Raw genomic sequence first — 17,222 nt, forward strand, 5'->3', positions numbered from 1 at the left:
ATCCATCCATCCATCCATCCATCCATCCATCCATCCATCCATCCATCCATCCATCCATCCATCCATCCATCCATCCATCCATCCATCCATCCATCCATCCATCCATCCATCCATCCATCCATCCATCCATACATACATACATACATACATCCATCCATCCATCCATCCATCCATCCATCCATACATACATACATACATCTATACCTGCTTCTTCCTTTCAGAGTCATGGGAGTTACTGGTGCCCATATCCAGCAGTCACAGTGCGAGGGGCGGGGTACACCCTGACAGGTCGCAATTTGTTTATGATGTTCTAATATTGTCCCTTCTGCAGAAACCTCAAAATCCAACAGTTATATRAATATTAGTTTCTGCATTGATGATTATTAAAGGCTCTGTTTTTACTGCTGCTTGGATACAACTTGTTTCTAATTCTCTTTATTTTTATGTGAAAACTGTATTTTTCTAATTCACTGCAGCATTTCATTAAGATTGGTCAGACCCTCCTAATCACTTCCTATTAAGGAGAGATAGAAACAGAAATAGAAATAAAAATAGCCTTTATTGTCCCACAGCGGGCAAATTCAGGTGTCACAGCAGCATCAGTACAAAGGTTCACACACTRGTTACTTTACCAACTATGGATAGTACACACGAAACAAAATTAATACTTACTAGCCATGATACAACTACTAATAATAAAAATAAAAATATAATATGAAGAATTGTGCAAGAATAGAAAAATGATTCTAAATGTTTAAAAAAAATGAACGAGTAGTGATGGTCCAGTCATGAAAACTTCCCAATGAAACCCAACAATACAGTTCTGTAATCTGGCTGCTATAGCATTGTGTTGACTTCAAACCAGAGATGCAGTTTGCTACCAGCACAGGAGCTCTTCCATGACAGAAACATCCAGCTCTGAAAGCAATGTCTGTGATTAATAATAATTAGCAAAAAACTTTTCCAAATCTGCTTATTTTCATTTCAAATGTGTAATCTGGTACAATAAATCCTAAATATGTAGACAGCTACCAAGGTGGGTTCAAAGTAGGCAGTGGTGGGTATAATGGTAATGAAATAATGTGGACAATACACAAATAGACTGCGATCTTCAAAAATTGGCACATGGTTTGCTGGATGCTTGGTCACAAGAAGTGAGGAAGCAACAAAAATAAATAAATAAATAAATAAAGTATATTTTCTCACAGTTTGAGTCACCAACGGGCACAGCCCAGTGAGATGCTACCCTAAGTGACTGAGACTTAGTTCTGACCCTTACTTTGCTTTTGAYGCTGTCCATGTCTTCTGACCCACATGCACATAAACACAGGGTCAGACTGAAGATGGAACAGTTCGTGTTGTTCACTACATGAAGCACATGAGTTCACCCAGGCTGCTCTCTGATCCACTCTCTCCTCTGGATTCCAGCCAATTACTGCGAGCAGCCAAGGAGAACTTCCAGGTTGAGACATTCCTTCCYWCTCATTCCCTTCATTTCTGTCTTTCTTTGTTTTCCTCCTTCATTGTTTGTCTATTTCTGTCCGTGTCCTCTGCGTCCGTCTTCCTTACCCTCTCACCATCACTAGTTGAGTCATGTCGCTGCGAGTCTGCCTTCGCATGTGTGTCTTTATTTCCCAGTGGGCTGTCTGTCATACTTTGACCCTGACCTTCTCCAGAGCTCCTGCACAAATATTTACTCTCTTGCTGACAGGCACACACACATACATAAACCCCTTTGAGGGGAAAAAAAAAGAAAAAGAATCACAGCAAAAGAGAGGAAGCTCAATTTCAGTGCAATTACAGCAAATACACTCGACACAGACATGGACTTTTTTAGTGGTAACCCAAGCTGATGGCTCTCTAATTTTGAGTCTGTGTGATTATCTTGCAGTCTAAAAACAGATTAAATGGATACCAGGTGTGTGTTTGTGTGTGAACGGGGTCATGGACGAGGGACGGACAGAGGGAAAAAATAAAGGAGAGAACATGACAGGGCTATAGAAGTCTGTTGGGAGTTAGCTTCACAGTCTGAATAACTTATTCTCCTGTTCTTCTATTGAGAATAAAAAATTTGACCATCTTCTTTTCATGAACATAGGCAGGTATTGCAACACAAGCACAACACGTTGCTCAAACCTCAACTTTGTGTTGCTGCACCGTCTCCCCCATCACACACACCATCGCAGTAAACGTGCAGACTTCGGTCGGCCCCGTGACCAGCGCTGTGTGCGGGCATGTGTGTGTGTGTGTGCACAAGTAGCAGAGCACCTCTTCGCCTCGCCGACGTTATTTTCAGTTCATCACTCTTAATAATTCATCTCTAAAGGCAGAAAATGGAACAGAGAGCTCCGATCCTCTTTTTTTTTTCCCAATGGTCCACCCTCGACATGAACAGTTGACACRTTTTAGCCTTGAGATTTTCTTGTGACACGATTACTGAGCAAAACGTCAGCTCTATCAGTGCCCCSAAGTGTCACCACGCAGGAAAATTCCTTCACGCCTTCTAAAAATTTGGTCAAAATTCAAAAAGATGCTTAGAAATGACCTCATTTCTTGTATGGTAACTGAACCACCAGTTTTGTTAAGCTATGGTGTAAAAACAGAATGTGAAAAAGCTGAATTGGAACATTTTAGACAGCAGTGGGTACTGCTAACCAAAAGGCGAGGTTCACTAATCCATTAAACAAGAATCATAGTTGTGCTAACGCTAAAAGAAATAAAAAAAATAGTGGAAGCTAACGCTAACCACTAAGACTTTCACTTCTGTGTCCTGTCTTCATCTCCTTTCAGTTGAAGACTGGTAGAACTGACACAAATCTGTTGTTTGTTTTCTATTGGTTTAATTTGAAGGTGGATGGGATCATTTGTGGCTAATTGGCCAATCCAAACCAGTTATAGTTCTTTTGTTAATTCAATATATAGCTGCTCAGGAGAGCAGCTTCAATCATCAAAGACCCAACCCACCCCCAGCATGGACTATTCACATCTCTGCCCTCTGGTACGAGGTACAGAAGTGTGACATCAGACTTTTAAACAGCTGTATGTGACATTCTTTCTGACTGTTATTATTGTACATGTGCACATTTCAGACTGTCACCTGTTGCACATTTGCACATTACACTTTAAAAACCAGAATGTACAGTTCCCTTCTTGTTGTCATTATTATGTTGTTCCTTTCTGATGTTATTATCCTTAGTTTATTTATTTTAATTTTTTWTTWATTTTTTTTTAGTAATCAACATTGTTTCCAGATTAGTGGAGCCTAACTTAGYGTATGGTTCGCTAATGATTTCCAGAGTAAGCAAAAATCTAATCTACTACCAGGTATTAGAAGAACTGTACTTACCACTGATTTTAGAAATGGAGTTTGTCTTGTTTTCTTTTGGTATTTAAATTTCAGTGAGGCTGAAAATTCTCTGTAGCAGAATGTAAGACAAGCTGATGATGAAAGCGTGATCTCTGAGCAAAGATAACTCCCACTGAAGCAGCAGAAGAAAACAAAACTTCAAACACAAAATTTACGAAGCGTCACGAGGGGCGGGGGGGGGTTCCATCTGGTTATCTCTGTGTGACTGACTGAATATGTGAGCTTGTACCTTAAGTGCTATCCACCACCAAACATATACAGAGCTGCCTAAACATGAATGAAACTTTCCATAAATACAACTTCTCCCTGCACAAACCTCCTAGAGACGCATGCGCCCCTGCAGCCATTCAGCCTGCAGGAAGTCAAGGGTGTCACATACAAAAGAGTCCCTCCTTGGCAAAATTGCCACGGCATGCGCTCTTTGTGCTTTGAAAAATCAGCTAAACTAGGTCTCAGGGAAGCTTTTCATCGGAATAAATCTTATCAAAAATATTCTTTCTGTGAAGCGGCCTTGAAAGGAAATCRAACCCAAGAGCCTAGTGTTGCCCTTTGAATGTAGAGAGGCAGCTGTGTGAACGAGAGCGCACAGCAATCTCTGCGTAGTGGCAGAAATTATCTTTATGATTAATCCTTCTATTTTGGTCTCGGTTTTTATCACTTTTATTTAAAACCACAAAGAAGATGCATGTTTGCATGAGACGTGTGAAAGCAAACTTTATTTTTTAAAGGGTCCATTTTTTTTACTTTGATTCCAGATAAAATGTCTTTATGTTGCCCAATAAAACATTGCTGCATAGAGTATCAATATCTTCCTTCTAGCATAGAAATCATATTTTTCTACTTAATCCRGTGTTTTAAAGCAGCGATTTATGTTGCAAAACAGATATTAAAGGTACTCATTGTAAACTATAATCTAAAACAYAATTCCTGAGCTATATCAAATAGTTTGAAAGAGTTAACCAGAGAAGATGTCCAGGTGGAATCTGCTGCTAAATGTGAAAAAAAAGAACACAAAAGAAAAATGTCAAGAATGAATATTGGGGCTCACAGGTAGGTGGAGCATCATAAAGACAGCCCAGTGTTCAAACACATGAAGCTTTTGTGAAACTTCTTACAGACCAACTGGTGGCCCACGGGCCAAAACGCAACTCTTAGATAAAAATTYGACAATTACAAAAATGTATAAAAGTGTCTCAGTGGCACTGAATTGGTCATAATGACAAAGTTTGCCACTAGATGTCACCTCCAATGCAGACGTCACCTCGTGCACACTTCTTTTTTACCAGTGAGGAAGAGATGTTTAACCATGGCTAAGAATGGAGGAAAGAGAAAACTAGACAAAGAAAATTTCATGTTTCAGCTGAGACATATTTAGTGCTGGACAAACTATTCATAAGTTGGAATAAGCTGACTAGAATGTTTTAGCGTGACAGACGAGGTTTTTGTCTGCCATGAAGGATTTTAATATAAGTTGCTGCTACAACACATTGCACAAAGCTAAATATGAGAAGGTTTTTTTTGTCACGCTGGTTGTTTCCATAAGTAAACAAACACACGACGGTTGGAAGCTCGTCACAAATTTTTTACTTAAAATTTATAATTTAAGAACACGATATTCATCAATATGTGAGAAAGTACTCTCCCACATTGTCCTTATTGCCTTATTATCCTTTTTTACCAATTATTATGTGCATATTTTAAATTCAATTCAATTCAGTTTAGTTACATAACGTCAAATCCCAACATATGTGTAGTTGTTACAGATGTCTCAGGGCACTGTACATGAAAAAAAAAAAAAACAATCTAAAAACGAAGATTATTTTTAATTGTCTTCATAACATTGTAATGAGTCACTTTAATAAGTTCAAGTACTAATAAGGAAAGCTTTACCCTTTGTTTATGGAGAACATATTTAGAAACCTTTCTTTATCACATCTAGTTACATAAGAATTGATAATGTTCTTTGAAGTAATGTAAAACTGTGCATTTTTCTACAGAATGTGTCAAGTTTGTCAGCTTTGATTTCATGGGTGTTAAAATAAAATGTTAAATAAGAAGGAAAGATAACTATGATGCTGCTTCATCAAAGCACTAGCACCTGTCTCTGTAACATCAGCTGATCACTACAGAAAACAGTTGGAAAAATGAACCAGCATGTCGCCTCTTATCATTTTCTGCGCAAGTCCCTGCTTTGTTCTTGTAGCTCATAAAAAACACTCCTTTGAACATGCAAACGGTTCTGGCTGGCTGCGGAACAAAGTTGCAGCTGTAATATGCACAAAAGCAGCGACAAATTGGACTTCGCCCACGGTTACATCTGTACGTCGAGGCAAGCGCCTGTTCAGCGCCGGTCCAATCATCCTGTCAGGCTGATCGTACATCTGGAAGCCATCCATAAACTAGAGACGGAGGAAGGCGGAGGGGAGTGTGTGTGTTGAAGGGGGGGGGGGGGGGGTGAATGGCTGCCTTCCTGTCGCTGCGTTTCCTGCTCAGCGAGCCCACCGTCCGGATGCCTCTCTTGCTCAAATCAAGAAAACTCGAATTGGAATTAACGCTGTCGAAACGTGAAAATTGTTAGGTTCCCCACGAGTGTGCAAATATTTATCCCTAACCGGAACCCGGTCGCACATGACACCCAACCAATTAAAGGAAACTACACCTAAAGGCCACACTCCTCTCCTCTGCACCTCTCTCCTCTCTTACAGTTTCTCTCTGTGGGGAATAGAGCTATATAAGGAGCTGAAACATGCATTAACAGTTTTTCAGTCCTTGGCCTGCTTTCCTCTTTTCTCCCAGGGTTTGTTCACACAGCTCAACCCACTGCACCAGACTCAGCTTAGCTATGCAAGATCCAGCTCCTCCAAAACCACACGCTTTTGTCCTCAGGTTTGGTTGTGGCTTACGTGCGCGCGCGCGCGCGCACACACACACACACACACACACACACACACACACACACACAGAGCCGTAGACCTATAAGGTGGCTTTTGGCAGCTCAGCTCACTGTACGCATGGTCACTGATCAGCCACGCAGAGACAGGAGCTTTGCTTGGAGCTTCAGCGTAAATTGACATTATCTGGGTCAGTGCAGTGTGGCGATGTGGACTTGGGACTATGTGCRCACGGAGGATATGGCAGGGGCCTAAGCCTTTTGTGATTTTGTGTAATTTATTCCAGCACAAAAGAGAGGAGATGAGGGAAAGGGAGAAAGGGGAAAGGGATGGAGTTGAGGAGAGAGAAGATAACACAGAATAAAGAAGAAACGCAGGAAAAAAAAGGCGGCTGTCATTAGCTAAATAAATGACAGAGTGGAGCTGGAGTGGCWGAGCAGGTGGGGGACAGCCTTTCTGTGGACAGTATATCCCGTTTGTCTTTTAAGTACAACTAGCTCGTAATAACACCTGAACAGCTTAATGCCCTRAAGCCTATACATTCACACACATGTAGAAAAAAAAAGAGTCCCAGCTAGCTTTTTAAATCCTCCTGTTTGCCACCTGCYACCTTCCTACACACACATTCATGCTCCGAGGCTGCCCCAGCTGCCACCAGGAGAAGWGCAAAATCATGCAAACCTCGGCCGGTCTTTGTGTGTTCTGAAGGGAGCTCCTGACATTCAAAGGACTTAATGTGATCAACATAAAAATGCTAGTTTTCCCCCCAACTGTCCATAACACAGACAAGCCAGTTCCTACATTCAGACACACACAGTTACAAACATGTTTGTTGTTAAGGACAGAGGCAGATTCCCAACTGATCAGTGTGTGATCTCAGTCCCTTCCACAGGCGTGCTGCCACTGATCCCTTTCATTAGAAATGAATGCAGCAATCCTTCTTTAGAACACACATTAGCTTTGTTCACATGCACTAAATTCTTAGATCGGATTGAAATGTATTTGGATTAAATAATCTGAATGTATCATTTATTTGGGCACAAAAACGAACTAATCGGATCATGACGAGCGTTTACATGAACAAGCCCTCTGTGTCTTCTGAGAGCCCAGAATGGACCAGGTTTTAATGACGATGGAGACCTTGCTGCACTCTGTGTTCCTGCACTTACGACCATCATGGCGTTCGATAATTTTGAGCTTTTTCAAAGTTTCTAATAGAAATGTTGTATAACTAACCAACCAGTTTTGCTTCCCCGACATGTGACCATCTAGCCAGGCGGAAATACAGGTGGATACAGGTTGCACATGTGCAGTCAGGTCAGTTTTCTACAACCAGAATAACATGATCAGAAAAAGTGTTTACATGCACGCCGTCCAGATTATCAATGGGCATGAATCACCCCTCTCATTCAGATTAAGAATTTATTTCAAATCAGAATCAGAATAATCCAATTGGGGCGTTTACATGATGCATTTTTATTCCGATTTGCCTTTTGTTCTGGTTACTTCTCATTACAGTTCTCCAAAGTTTATCATTTTGTATGTTATTCAGTGTTGGCTTGTGCTATCAAGGGTAAATCCTTGTGGAGTTCAAAGGATATTGTCTACTTTTTCCGCACAAAAGGAAACTTTTTTTTTCCCGAGGACAAAAGTTTGAACTGTAATTWGTTTCCAGCTGGGCTACAGTCGCAGTCTGGACTGATTGTCTGAGCAGCTGAGCAGTGGGCCTTTGATTGCTGCGTGGTTTTTGCTGTTGGACAGGTTTTTTTATTTTATTTTTTTAGCATCACAGGGCCTTAAACCACATATTTAACGCTAGGTATCTTTTATGACTAACAACTGCTTCTTTATGGGAGTACTTTTGTGCAGCATTAGCTGGACAAGGAAAGTAAGTAGGAGCAGATTTTCTATTTAAACCCAGGCACAGAAATCAGGCAACTAAATGTCATTTTATACACAGATATAAAGGTGTAACATGATATTGAACTTTAGAACTAATCTGACATACGACATAATTTAATACATAGAACCAGGTGGGAGCTATGCCTGGAAAGAATTTAACTAGAATTCTTTGAGCAATGCTTATTGCCTGCCACCATGCATGCCAAAATTTTAGACAAACATGTCATGTGACCTGTTAGAGCTTCAAATTTGTTTGGGATGACTCTCAGCAACCACCACACCAAAGTTAAGCTCAGAAGCTGTAAAATTGACTAAGTTGTATCCATGTTTGTGTTCACAACGTTGATTAGCTGTAGCAATCTTAAATCAAACTCACTTCATTATCCTTTCATTACATCTCAACAGTTTTAATTGAATCAGTCGTGGTTCATAAGATATTTTGCTAACAGACAGTTGATTTCAAGAATGTAGTCTGTTCAAGTTCAGAGCATGTGTTAGGGAGGACTTACAACTACTACCACACAAAATTGTAGATTGATATTTGTACAATTTCTAAAAGTATAACCCCTTTTATGTTAGCTAAGGTCCGTTAGCTTTGGTAGCCATCTTGTATTGAGTTAACTCCAAAAGTTATTCAGCTGTAGATGCATTCAGTGTTTGCTTCTGAACGTTTCAATAAAATCTGCCAAAACAAATTTAACTCAGAACAGGATCAACAAGATGCTACCAAATGAGTTTTTTTGGTAAATTCAAACTAAACAAACGCAACTAAAGAACTGAGTCTAAAGTGAATATGTAAATATCAAAATATCATGAATCGTCTGTAAATTAGAAGTATTTCTACTGAAAAATCTTGAAAGTAGAAAAACAGCTGCTGAGTTTCACTGTTCATCTCATTTGATTCAAACATAAAATAGACATATTTTTATGTCAGAAAGAGTAAATGTATTAATTTAAATGCTGACCTCCCTCCTTTATGTTAGGTCAGTCTAGTAGAATTACCGTAAGCCACACCGTCTGCATCACAGCACTTTGTTTGTACACACATTCGATCAGATACTTCACACCAAACCAAACGGGACTTGTTCCTGAGCAGTTTGAACTTTGAGGAAAGAAGAAAATGAACAGCGGGAGAACTAAGTGGAATCAGCAACACAACTTTCAAAGGCTTCTTACGGGAAACACTGTTCTCGCTCCTTGCTGGCAGCATCAAACAGACAAATGATCGGGAACAAAAGGGGGAAAACGAGAAACTATTAGACAGCTGCAGCCGGTGGGAAAACATAAAGATAGACGTGTCGTGCTGACCCATATTACTGCTCAGAACGAAGGAGGAGGGAGATGAGAGTTGTTGAGGTGACAGGTGTCTGTTTTTTTTCTTTCTTTCTTTTTACTTTCGTTTATCTCTCCAGCATCTGAGGCAGTAATTGGGGCCGTCAGACACAAAGAACTGAACGCACAAGCATGTACTGAGTAGCAGATGCAAACACACACACATCCACACTCCTGCCCTTCAACATGTACCCCAAGGGCTTAAAAGCAAGAGAAGTTCGAGAGCAGCATTCACTGCATTCCTGCCAGCTGTGTGAGACACAGACAGCAGGGGAGAATGGCAAGCAAGAACTTGGAGGTGGTGGAGGAAACTGTGGCAGACAGAAACACGGAGGGGGCAAAACAAGAACAGAATGCACAAGAAACACAGACAGGAAAGGAAAAGCCAAGGAGGGGAAATCGGTAGTGGTGGGGGGTGGCTGCACAGACGCAGGGCGGAGAGAGAGAAAGGGAGAGATGGAGGGAAAGTGACAAGAGTGTGTGAAAGTGACAGGCAGGCAGGAAGAAAGAGACGTCTTTGAATCAGAGAAATTACACAGCTCAAGTGGCAACACAAAGCAGATGAGCTTGATTTCAAGTGACAGAAAGGCAGAGCCATTCAAGCAACAGTCTTGTTAGTGCACAACTCAGTAAGGAAACAGGAATTAAATTATTATAAAAGAGCATAAAATAAAATCACTTGTCTTTCCATAAACCATGTGCTCTGGGCCATACGTCCCTCAAACACCAACGTTGTCCTAATTTGTTATTGAAATGGTCCTCGACAGATATCGTCCCGTTTTAATAACGCTACTTCGCCTCAGCAAATGTCAACCACTGACAGGGGCCTGACAATGTGCTGCTTAGATCTAGCAGCGTTTTCCACCCTGTTCACTATCAGCGCGTTAACATTTKCAAAAGCCCCTTCGTGCTGTGAGACAGCAACCTAAAGTAGTCAACTGCAGACTGAAAATTACTCATTTTAAAACACAATCTGATTTTTTTCTGTCTTTTTATTTTATCTATTTTTGCAAAATCAGATATGGTAAAAAGAATTTGGGTGTGAATGGCTGTTTATGTATATGTTAGAACTCCTACACCTGCGATGGAACGATAGCCTGAACAAATTAAACCTCACTTCCAACAAATAACATAAGAAGCTGATCTCTTGCATACCTGAACACGGTGGAATGAATGAATGAATGAATGAATAAAAATGTAAAGTTAAACTACAAACTTTTAGAAGACTTCTTCATTCAATACAAAAATGTGATATATAGTTTTAAGGGCTGTTCAAAAACCACTTACATTATGTGAGATATTACAACATTAATGAGGGGGATCGATTTTTTGCTAAAATACTCCCACAATCAATTTCAATAGTTTCTCATATATAACTGAAATATTGTCACGTGGGATAAATCCTCATAATTTCTTCCACTGTGGAATACATCACACATAGCAAAGCAATGTTGTATCAGATGTTTGAAGAGAAGCTTGTGTTTTTGAATGGGAAGTTGGAAGAGATTTTTTCTTCTTGTTAATTGTGAAGATGATGTAGACATCAGCTGCACGTTTGAATGCTCAATAGGACCAGACGAGCTGCTCCTCGAAACTGTCCATCTTTCTAATTTAACAAATGATTTCTGCTCCGGGAGCAGACCATTTTCAGCGAGATAACATGCAGAAGCATGCAGAACGAACCCTTTATAGTCATTGAGAGCATTTACAGGACCTCTGTAGGGCGGTGGCGTGTGCYATTCACCAAAATATGACTTGAGTTTATTTTTGTTGGACACTGGAGCAAATGTAAAGTCAATMTATAAATAAATAAATTTTAAAAAAATAAGCATACGGGTATATTCATACATATATGCTGTCAAAATTTATGATTTTTGTCTAAACATGCACACATAAAACAAACAAAGACGCGGATTTTATTCTGAAAAAGGCAAACAGCGATGCGGTTTAGACTGTTTTGGTCTGACTTCCACATTTATCATTGCGTGATTTCCCATTTATTGAGCATGCTTCTCAGAGCATCTCTGAGCTTCGCAGCGGAGTGGAACGGACGCAGTGTAAATCCCAGTAGTTAACGAATGGCACCAAAGTGCAAGGTGGAGCAAAATCACAGGTCAATGGCCTGAACTTATATAGCACTTTATCAAGTCCAAGAACTTCAATGTGCTTCACACTACAGACGTTCACCCTTTCACACACATTCACACACTGATTCACTACATTGGAGCCACAGATGTCCTGGAGCACACTGACAGGCAAGCCAGCCATACACCGGAGCCATCAGGTTCATGACCGCCACCAGCAGCCCAGGTGGGTGAAGTGTCTTACCCAAGTACACAATGACTGAGAAGTACYAAGCGGAGGTTCAAACCAACAACTCATCAGTTGCAGGCTCCCTATCTCCTGTTGCCTTTGTTATAATTCACATGTAGTGTAAATGTGGGGTAAGTCTTCGTGCCACCTCAGCCCCMTCCTAAACAAACATGTGTACAAGCCTGTACTGGAGTCATGCGAAAGTAGGTATCCCCAAAATAWCCTGTTTAGRGTAMACCATAAAGGCAGAAAAATCCTGAAGTCTATRAAATTAACAGTAGCAATTTACCCAAGGACTTGATTTTTGATGTTTTTAATCCCATTATACACACATACATACAGTAAATGTTCACAACCTTGTACACTGAAAAGATTAGACCTACACCTTTTGGACCACACTTTTCACTTATCCCGATATAACCCATGTTTATGGAAAGAAACAAACTGCATATCGGTGTAAAACGCCATTTTAGCCATAAAACATTTCACTGAATTTGATCTGCCTTCATGTCCCCCATCTCTCATGTTAAAATACACATTTAAACATACTTCCCCTCAGGGGAGCAGGAAATATTAGGTTGGAATAGACAAAAAAAGGAGAACGATGAACCCATGATCTATAAATGTTTAACGAGAGCAGGCAGAGGAGATAAGATGCTCRGAGGAGGAGAGGAGGGGGTGGGGGGGGACGCACAGAGATAAATGTAGAGGTGAAAAAAGGAAGACAATGGCAGAAGAGATGGGTGAGGAGCAAAATGGGTGGCTTGTAGAGAGCGAGACGTTGAGAACAGTCTAATTATAGAAGCAGACATCAGAGCAGGGCTCGAAAATAMCAGAGAGAAGAGGAAAGAGGCAGAGATTTGGGGGGGAAAGGGCCATAATAGGAGGTGTCTGGTGTTTGTCTAACACAGAGRGGCTAGTAATGATCCCATTAGCGCTTCAGACCAAGATAGAGAGACGGGGAAAAAACAAGGGGGAGAGTCAGAAAGAATGGGAGGCACCGAGTGTGAAGGAAAGTGATACAGAGACATCAAGATTCACACAGAACATTTGGGGACGATGCAAAGCATCGGAGCGGCAAAATGAGAACGAAGAATAAAAGAAGAAGCCACGAAAAAAAAAAAAGAACAAGAGAGAGACAATCCAAGCCCTGCTCATATGATTGTTCACATGCCGGTCCTTTTTATGTACACCCCCTCCCAAACTCACCACTTCAACTCTWTGTGTGAAAGCAAACGAGAGAGAGAGAATGATTCGAATGCATTAGTGGCACGTGTTGCCCCCCACCCTCCGCAGAATAGAAGACCTGCAGATTGTTTCAGGTGCAGGGACCTTTTGTTTGGAGGCTGGTGACATGACTCTTTAAAAGCCTGGTCCTCTTTCTCACGCATTAAAAGCACCTGGCTGCCGTGTCTTTTTCTGCGTCTTTTATGAATCTGTCTGTTCGGAGGAGCCCGATGATGGATGCAGCTGCATTAGCTGGCTAAGTGAAATTTGACGAGTTAGGGGGAAACTGTAAAACAGAAGCATGTGCACATAAATAAATAAATAAATAAATAAATAAATAAATAAATAAATAAATAAGGCACAAGCCTGAGTTGTGTGAAAGAAAGAGAGTCCGGTTTGCTTGTTTGGCATTATTTCACACGTTATGTGTTTGGCTGAGATATGTGGGACAGCAAATTCTCTTGCTGTACTGTGATRCTGCAATGCAAATTTCACTCAAAAGCTTACAAAACATTTTTCCATAATTCTCTATAGATGAATCTGACATCCCCTTGCTCAAACCCTCACCACAAAAAAAACAAAACAAAAAAAAAAACACTGTTTTATTCAAGCGTAATTAAAACAAACATTACAACTTCAAATAAACCAAAATTCTGCTTTTGTATTTGTCTTGAAGACAATAGACACTGATTCTCCATGCATTAAAGAAGGGACATAGATCCTGTCTAAATGAATGAGTTTTGAAGTTTAAAGCGCCTGTGACATTATTAGTTTTTTGTGTGATAAATACAAATGTGTTTTGTTTTGTTTTTTTGGAAAGATAGTATTGATAACATTTAGAAAAAAAATCACACCACTGAGTTGAACAGTTGTTGAGATTTTCACATGTGAAGAAACAGGAAGTGATGTCAAAGGAGAATGACTGCATATGATCAGAGCAGCACTACAACAACTGACATCACAGACTGTAGAGAAGAATCTGRTGTTACTTCAGATTATTCTCTGTCACTACCAAAAAGAAACAAAAAAGAGTCTGAGTTTAAATATTGTTTCAATAAACAAAGACCATGGAGTACACTTTCTAAAAGGGTTCCCTTTGATGTCACTTCCTGTTTCACTTTGGCTGAGCCAAATTCAAAAGAAAATACACCAGTTACAAAATGGAAAAAATCATGTGTATTTTGTCAGGGGTTTCTTAAATATAAAGATGTTTTCGTTGATTTTTTTGTCTTCAAATGATATGCATGACACAGGCACTTTAAGTTTTGCCCACAAGTGAATTTGAAGAATCAATGCAATTGCTACAATCACCTTGTTTTTTCTTTCTTTCTTTCTTTTTTATGTTTTTGTCACAAATTTGATGCCAGTCCTGGTTTTCTTTTCTTTGACACACTACCACTCACTCCACCACCAGAAAATATTCTGATACATTTTATTTTGAAAGGATTAAAAAGTGGAAACGATAGCTGAATGTGAATGATGTCAGYTTTACTGCCAGCATTTCTTTCCACATCGATATTGTACAGTTGGAAATGAAAGAATAGAGTATAAAGATTCCCAGCTAGTAGCATTAGTGTTAACACACGCCTCTGTACCCAGATGTTTTTTTCAGCTGCTAGATTTGGGGTGATTTGGGGTCTGTTTTTAAACAGTTTGCTAGTATTTGTGCTATATTAATTAACCCTACATGAGTAAAACAAGATAAAGTGTTGACTCTAATGTACTGTATGTAACAGTGGCTTTTCTTAACATGTCTATCCTTAAAGGTTTTTTTTTTTTTTTGCTTGTAAAAAATTCTGACATTGCTTTAAGGTTTTTCTCTCTGAAGCGATAAGACTGACAAGGTCACAGACATCGCTGAGGTCAACCACTTTGCTGCATCAGGCTGACTGGAAATAAAGTTCCAGCACAGAAATCRTGACACAGACCTTGCAGAGTGAAGGCAGCGAGATCGTCTGAAAACCTGTCAACAAGTTCACCTGTCATTTACCCTGAAGCAGGTAGGCAGACAGACAGGCAGACAGACACGCAGCTCAGCAGTCTGTGTGCCCATGATTGAGACGCAGCCAGCATTCTGTCACGATCTGTGCGCATTACCAGTCTGCAAACTGCAGAGCACATTTTGTTCTTACTCACTTGTCTCTGAGGACCAACTGCCAGGTTTTCTGAGTGTCTTGGCTGCTGCTTCCCCCTAAACAAGTGAAATAACATTGTGTGTGCCGACTCCGAGTCTGCACAGATGAATATCTAAGCTCCAATTTTCCCAAGGAAGTGAGTCCTTGGAGGCAGGTGACATGTGCATGAGCATAATACAGCTTCCCCACTCAAACCCACACTGGCACAGTATGCACACATACATCCTGACTCCCACACACACACACATACACGCCATCCTGGGAGTTTTACAACTCAATAATCTTCTTTCCAAAGGTACACCTTTTGCCTCTTCCTCCACAACACAACGCACACCAGTGAGCCGTGTCTCACACACACTCGCGCTGCTCTCTTCCATGAAGAGGGAAAAAAACAACATATTGGCTACAAATCTCACTCTTTTCTCTGGAAAAGCTGTTGTAATGGTGCCACTCAAACACACAAAGAAACTCAGTAATCCGAACATACAGCCTTAATCACTTCCAGCTTCTGTCATAACTTTGACACACTCACACGCAAAGATGTCCAGATTTACACCCTTATTCACACATTTATACAATTACTACTGGCTTGGTGATATATCCACATCATGATCATTTTTCCGTAAGCTGGTAAGGGCTCTTACACGCTGTAGCACTTCGCTTTTTATTTTTTTCTCAGAAAGTAGGCCAGAGCGTACTCTGCGTCGTGCACACGTTGTGTTACTTTTACACGAGAACACAGAAGTAATAAACTATGACGTCACCAGAAAAAAACACTGTTTTGTCTTCTCTGCTTGTCAATTTTTGTCGTCGGTTTTTTCTCCCAAAATACACACATTTTCACACTTACAACTGTCTCCTGCATATCGCCCCCACCCCCTCCGCCTTCCCAGCAGACTCACGTTGGCAGACGTCCTTGTTCTCCTCGAAGCCCGGTTTGCACACACACCTCCCGATGGGGACGAGCCAGCCTCCGTCTGCGCTGCAGTACATCTTGGGAGCCTCGAACTCCTCKGAGGCGTTCACGCACATGCCGTGGACCTCCACCAGCGCCGTGTCCCCCCCGGTTATCGTGTCGGGAAACTGGGCCAGGTTGAGCACCATGAGGGGACACTTCTTGTAGAAGACCCGGACCGAGACCAGAGCGATACATGCGCCCAAGTCCTGGAAGGCCAGGTAGAAACCCTTTTTACTGAGGTTGCTGATGTCCCGCACCTCTGTGTTCAGCTTCAAGACACGGTCACCCACGTCCACCTGGGAACGAGCAATGTTTATCAGTTTATTTARCAAAAGAGTCTGTAGTTCCAATATTTACCATCAACAGATAACAGAGCATGTTAGACACATWACTCATCTTAGTATAACTGTGGCAATTTGTTACATRAAACTAGCRTGAATAAACAGTATAATTACATAAAATAGCATGTCATTTATGAACTTATCCCCAATATCTTTTTGTCTATGCACATCTTCACCTGTGTGAAGCTCTCATCTGCAGCGATAGTGTCAATCTTCACATACTGGCTTTCCTTGATGAACCACAAGTTGGCATTGTTGGACTGATAGTAGTACATGTTGAAGGTCTGCAAAACAGACAGCATGAGTCAGTTTTCAAACGGATTAAATGTCAAGAAAAAACTCAGTGCATCTGTCTGAACAGCCGGTCATAGAATGCCTGCATTGAAATGCTCTATAGCTGTGGAAATCCTTGATTTGAAAGACAGCACAGAAAAAAGCTGCTGAGGAGAGAAGCTGAGTCCTGCAAGCGATGCAAGAGAAAATATTATAACACAAGTAATATCAAACAGTAAAACAAGCTAGAGAAAAGGATTTTTTAATGCTGTGTACTGCTGAAGGTTGCTGAAGAAGTTTCAACTAAGATGCAGAACTCTAGCTTAAAGATATCAAGAAAGCTAAAAAAAATTTGCATAATAACAAAAAGAAGCAAAATATTAATTAAGAGCTGAAGCGTCAGCTCGTAAATAAAGAGTCCTGTGGAACCTGTACCCCTGGTCCTTGTGCATGGGCGTAACCACCATAGGTACAGGGTGGGAC

General features: G+C 40.7%; 1 protein-coding gene across 3 annotated transcripts in view; it reads right to left on the reverse strand.

The window, feature by feature from the left end:
* Window positions 1-17,222, reverse strand: part of epha4b (eph receptor A4b) — a gene marked incomplete in the record, with an annotated part of 134,471 nt that overhangs the window by 73,690 nt on the left and 43,559 nt on the right. For all 3 annotated transcript variants that reach the window (XM_014020753.1, XM_014020745.1, XM_014020741.1), the window contains 2 exon segments: window positions 16,070-16,421; window positions 16,643-16,750. In XM_014020753.1, coding sequence (XP_013876207.1) covers window positions 16,070-16,421; window positions 16,643-16,750 — 460 coding nt within the window.

The sequence above is a fragment of the Austrofundulus limnaeus genome, unplaced genomic scaffold (genome assembly GCF_001266775.1).
Source record: "Austrofundulus limnaeus strain Quisiro unplaced genomic scaffold, Austrofundulus_limnaeus-1.0 Scaffold3, whole genome shotgun sequence".
NCBI lineage: Eukaryota > Metazoa > Chordata > Actinopteri > Cyprinodontiformes > Rivulidae > Austrofundulus > Austrofundulus limnaeus.